This window comes from Aphanomyces invadans (assembly GCF_000520115.1).
Source record: "Aphanomyces invadans strain NJM9701 unplaced genomic scaffold supercont1.62, whole genome shotgun sequence".
NCBI classification, from domain to species: Eukaryota; Oomycota; class Saprolegniomycetes; order Saprolegniales; family Verrucalvaceae; genus Aphanomyces; species Aphanomyces invadans.
This window is the reverse complement of record NW_008580207.1, coordinates 37,301-42,485: the sequence shown is the minus strand read 5'-3', so window position 1 is coordinate 42,485 and position 5,185 is coordinate 37,301. Positions and strand designations below refer to the sequence as shown.

Below are 5,185 nucleotides of genomic sequence, written 5' to 3'. Positions count from 1 at the left end.
ATCCCGTAGGACTCGAGAGTTCGGTCGTCTTTTAGGATACGACGAATTGTCGTTATGTTAAGTTGGAAGCCAAACTTTTGGGTTGCCCATTGTTGGACCTCACGTGGCTTTATGGCTGCGCTCGCCTTGAAGTAGGCTCGAATACTGTTCTTGTCATGAATGGTCAATCGCTTGTTTCTTGGCTTAATGCTCTGCTCCATTTTGTAAATGTCCTTGTCTACTTGGCATCGACACTGCCTCACATTTGAAAATTCAAAACACGAAGCAGCGCTTTCAAATGACCTCTGAAGACTTTACACATCAAGTACTTGACGTCGAATCATATTATGCAGTTGATTCATTTTGAGTGGGGTGCAAAATGTGAGGTATCACTGTACTGGAGTGTTCGCAGCGGTTCAACCTCCCCGTCTGCGCACGTGAGTACGCTGGCGCAGTTCGCATATTTTCAATCGTTTGTATGCATTGTAACTTCTAATGATAAAGTATATGTCCATTGCTGTTACTCGCGTGATGTGTGCTACGCCATAGACAAAGTACGCAGGGGTTGCTTGTTGTGTAAGGCGCTTCGTTTTCCTCCAACGTGACCACTTGCATCCGTTGAATCAATGCATTCATGGCTTCCACACTTCTGTTTCGACCCGGCTTGTCGCATTTCATATTGTACGCGCTTGACACGTCTTTCGTTGACTGATTTGATGTATTGCATCGTAATCAGCAATAAACGCTCCACTCCCATGACGGCGGCTTGTCGTGTCACCGATTTTAGTGTACCTTTGAAGAATTCTCAAGCAACTGTGCTGAGGTCGCGCTGTATAGGAAAATTGTCTATACGATAGCCAGACAAGCAGTTGCCATGGTTCTTGTGGTGAAGGCAGTCAATGAGGAACCATACGTTGTGGAAAAACCATAGTTCGCGATTCAAGCAGTAGGTGTGAAGGTTGCAAGCGTTGTCCATTACGGCAATGCGTATTGCATCGGTTCTCCGCCATCTCTGGAACAAAATAGTGAAAGGGTGTGTTGGGGACTCATGGTCATACCATATCGAGGACTCTAAGCATACGCTGTGCGTGCAACAAAAGTGGATAATTCCTGGGACTGGATCGCGACGACAGGGCGGCCTTTGTGCAAACTTTATATTTTGCTATGTTGCGCTCGTCGTAGGTTGCAAGTAAACGGCGAACAAGGGCGCCGTGCGTTTCGTCGTCTTCTTGCACGCGCATCAAGGGAGAGTCTGGGCTGTCAAAGTTGTCGGTACCCACAAAAATCCACGGTGAGACGGAACCAATACTGGGCTCAGACTTGGCCAAAGTCTGTGAAATGACTCGACATTCATGCTGGACTCCCTCAGCGCTGCAACCAACGAAGTCATGCAGCACTGCAACTGCATCAGTTTCTCGGCTTTCCATTGGAGCAGGGCATGAATTCGACTGCCGAGCTGGCTCAAAGCTGAGAGGAGAGGTGGAATAACATTCGTTGTCATGCGACAGCCTTGCACAGGTGACTGGCGTTCAATAAACAGGCGCCAGGACTCTGGACAAAGTGCATCAGGCCATGGCCATTGGGAAAGGAGATCTCTAACGAGAGACGCAACAAAAGGGCAATGTATTCCCACTTGGACCAACCACGACTTTGCAGCTGCAGGGCCACATGTTTGGGGGTGTCACCTTGGTGAGTTCGTGGGTCGCAGAAAAGGAGTATAGCCTTCCATAGGAACTATCTCGTTTTAATACGCGCCTTTCTATTAGAACTCCCATGACTTCCGTCGGATCAAGAGCAATTAGCATTCTATGCTTCGATTAGTGGTTGGTTTTGGCCATAGGAACGAGTACCTGGGTGTAGTGTACTCTCTACGACAAGCATATTTGCGTTGCCATCTGTGATGACAAGCGGCGCAGTGTCAAGTGACCCGACATGCGGACAAGTGACGGACCGAACGAGATCGACTTGCTGTGAATGCATAATGTGCCAACATCCTTCAATGAAGGCTTTCCGGCTGCATAATTTGCTGCCTTGAGACGCGTGTAAGCCTTCGACCACACTAAAAGTACCCGAAATGGGGGTAGCACCCTTATTGAGGTTGCAGGATATGACGTTCACCAAATCCATGTCAAAGAACGTTTCTTTCCTGTCGAAAGAGAGCATTCTAGGGCAAGCCGTGCTTGAGCATAAATAAGATGGCACGGTTATTTGTTTCGCACAAAACACGCCATAAACGTGACCATGACCATAGACTTCAGGGACCTCGCCAAACACACCACCACATTCGCATTGGGGTCGAACCAACTGCTTTGCTTTGAACTCCACCAGGGCGAATGCGCTGAACTCGTCAAACCCTCGTCTGGATCGAATATCACGTTGCGCGTCGAGATCCACCGGAAATGACACGGCTGGGCCGACCAAGTGGTTAAAGGAGGGTCGCTGAACTCTTCCAAAGCCAGTCGGCATCGAATGCAACGTACATCACACTTTGGCTTTGATAAGAAGACCACGACCTCGTGTGAGTGCATGACTTGTTATCATGCAACAATAGGCACACCAATGGTTTTCACTTTGCAATCGACGCAGAGCACGATGGAAAGGCTCATTTGAGCTCGCCATTGAGACGTACAAAGCGCTCCTTTGCCTGTCCAATGTTGTTCCGAATTGCACTCCAGGAGGAATGTCCAGAACGGTAGTATCATGGATTTCACGCGGTGGTGGCGGGAGGCTCACGACAAGGATCTCCACATAGAAACACTCGGTGTCATGCCCATACTGAAAGACAAGTCGTGATACGCGCGAGCCGACGCATGCATGGTCTCATCCATGTATTGCCTCGCAAAGTTGTTCATTGTTGAGGAGCACACAGAAAAATAGAGCAGACGAGCTTTTTGGTTGCTGAACAGCACGTCCACAGCGAATACATGCGCACTGTGTTTGTCGAAAGCGAGATCGGACATACTTTGACGCGGAGTGGGTAGGCAATACATTTTGCCAGGACACAACATCAACACAACAAACAAGTCCATTGCCAAGACTAGGTTTGCATAGCGTGGGGCATAGTTCAGGTCCAAGGGTGCGATCGGAGTGTCGTATAGTTCGTTTTCACCTTCGACGGAGTCGTTCAACTCAAGTCCATAGTCGATCAGGTCACCGGATTCGTCAACACAACCGCTGCCGTCGGTGGCGTCCTCAACTAGTTGGCTCGAGACTGCCGTTGGTTGAAGTGCATCGTTTGACAAGTTGTGGATGGACACCACGACAAAGGTTGCCCTCGCAGCTTGATGGAACTCTTCGTCGTCTGCGCAAGTTGTGGGATGGATACGGTCATGGACACGAAGCGCATAGGATTTGCACACATCGCGAAGTTTTTGGCTCCCAGGGCAACTGGAACATCGCAGGCATGCGCTCACAAACTGTGATGCTCGGCCATTCGAGGCTCGTTGCATTGGGCCAAACCTATGTACCCACAATCCAAAAGCCACCAGGTTCTGCACCACAGAATACGTGATGATTAGTACGTGCAGTTCTCGCTTACGCCGCTCGAAAGTGATGCGAGTGCGTCACAAATGATATAGGTATAGCTATCTCGAAGCTTCACAGAAGATATTTATTGCCTGCACCAGTGCACTTGTACACGTTTGCGCAGTGTAACCTTACGAGACAGCGAGCGTCGGGTCCTATGCTTCACGTGTGCCCCAATTGCATTCTAACCGCGGAGGTAAAGTTGGGTGCTGGAAGAAATCGTCGGAAAAGTGAAATAGTCAAAAAACGTTTTTGTTATGATTTTGGCAACTCTACTCAACATTAGCATGCAAGAATTAAATGCTGATGTTGAGTAGAGTAATATTTTGAAATTTTTTTAAAACTTGAAGTGACTTTGGGGGACGATGGTCAGGAGGCACCATTTTGGTGGCATTATACGACGTATTTGTATCCCGAAAAAACTGAATAAAAATACAGGCATCCAAAATGCCTAGAGCAAGCTGAGGATATGGTTGCGCGTGGAAGACTTGGTCATGAATTTGCGTTGGGCCAATGTCGCCGCCAACCGGGGCTTTCAAAAGCTCAACTGTTGGAGCGATGGGCTTCCCAGCTGTACCGAGGGGGCCGCCGTGTTTGCATGTACGCGACTGGCTGAAGAACTTCCCCGCAGTCGTTCCAGATGAATGGATTCAGTGGAGGTGATTGCACCTCGAGTGGTAATCGTCACAACTTACAGTTCGCGACGACATTATACTGTTTTTTCAAAATCTTGGCCAAAAGTAATTCAATTCCTTTGAGAATTTGATGAGTGGATGCGGAAACCATCCTGCTACAAACCTGTATGATTAAAACTCTCTGACATCAAATTGTCTTTGAATTATTTTCACGTGAAGCCTTGAGTTAAGGTCATTTTTCATCCTGCAACGTTATACCCTGTGTCTTTTTATATATTATACCAAATCGCGGGGTTTTGGATATTAAATGATACAGTTTTGGTCATATTCGGTACACAAGGAACTCTGCAATTTGATACCCTGTCATCGTTTAAAAATAGATGCGGATTCGACCTAATTTTACAATCCTGCGCACACCATGGACGTAACACTTGATGCATGCCTCTCGTTTGTCAAGGATGCTCGGTACCGTAACGTCTCGATATTAGAGAGGTTTTGGTGCAATTCCAGTCCCCATCCAGTGGGGCGCCCCACCATATGGTGACAAAACCGGAGTCAACCTGTAAAATCTAGTTCTGGAACCTCCTAAATTGAATGGTTTGTCCACCCATTGAGTCAATTCTGTGGAATTTCGGTTTTGTCCATATATCTCACTCGGTCACCAACCATGTCGGCGCCACCGAAGCGCCGCAACTACACCGACGAAGAAGAAGATCTCATGCTCCTTCGCCAGGTCTCCGCCGACATGCCGTTTCTCGCACGACGCGGCCTCATCATGGACAAGTGGGCAGCCGTCGCGGAAAAGTTGGCGGCCACCGACGACTTTGGCCGCCCCGACTTTGACGCAAAGAAGGCGAACAATCGATTCAACGCTCTTGCGGAGGCCCACCGCAAGGGCAATCACTTGTCGTCACGTGCTTCGGGCATTTCAGAAGACGTCGGCGAGAAGGTGACATTGCTCGACGACATCCTCGCTGCGTACGATGATGTCAAGGAAGAAGAGGCGCAACGAATTGCTGATGCCAAGAAGATGCAAGAGCACAACG

General features: G+C 48.6%; 1 protein-coding gene across 1 annotated transcript; it reads left to right on the top strand.

The window, feature by feature from the left end:
- Window positions 1-4,806: 4,806 nt before the first annotated feature.
- On the top strand, window positions 4,807-5,159 carry H310_14152 (hypothetical protein; the record flags this gene model as incomplete). Its single annotated transcript, XM_008881949.1, has 2 exons — window positions 4,807-5,053; window positions 5,134-5,159. 2 exons carry the CDS (start codon window positions 4,807-4,809, stop codon window positions 5,157-5,159), a joined length of 273 nt encoding a protein of 90 aa, XP_008880171.1.
- Window positions 5,160-5,185: the final 26 nt, after the last annotated feature.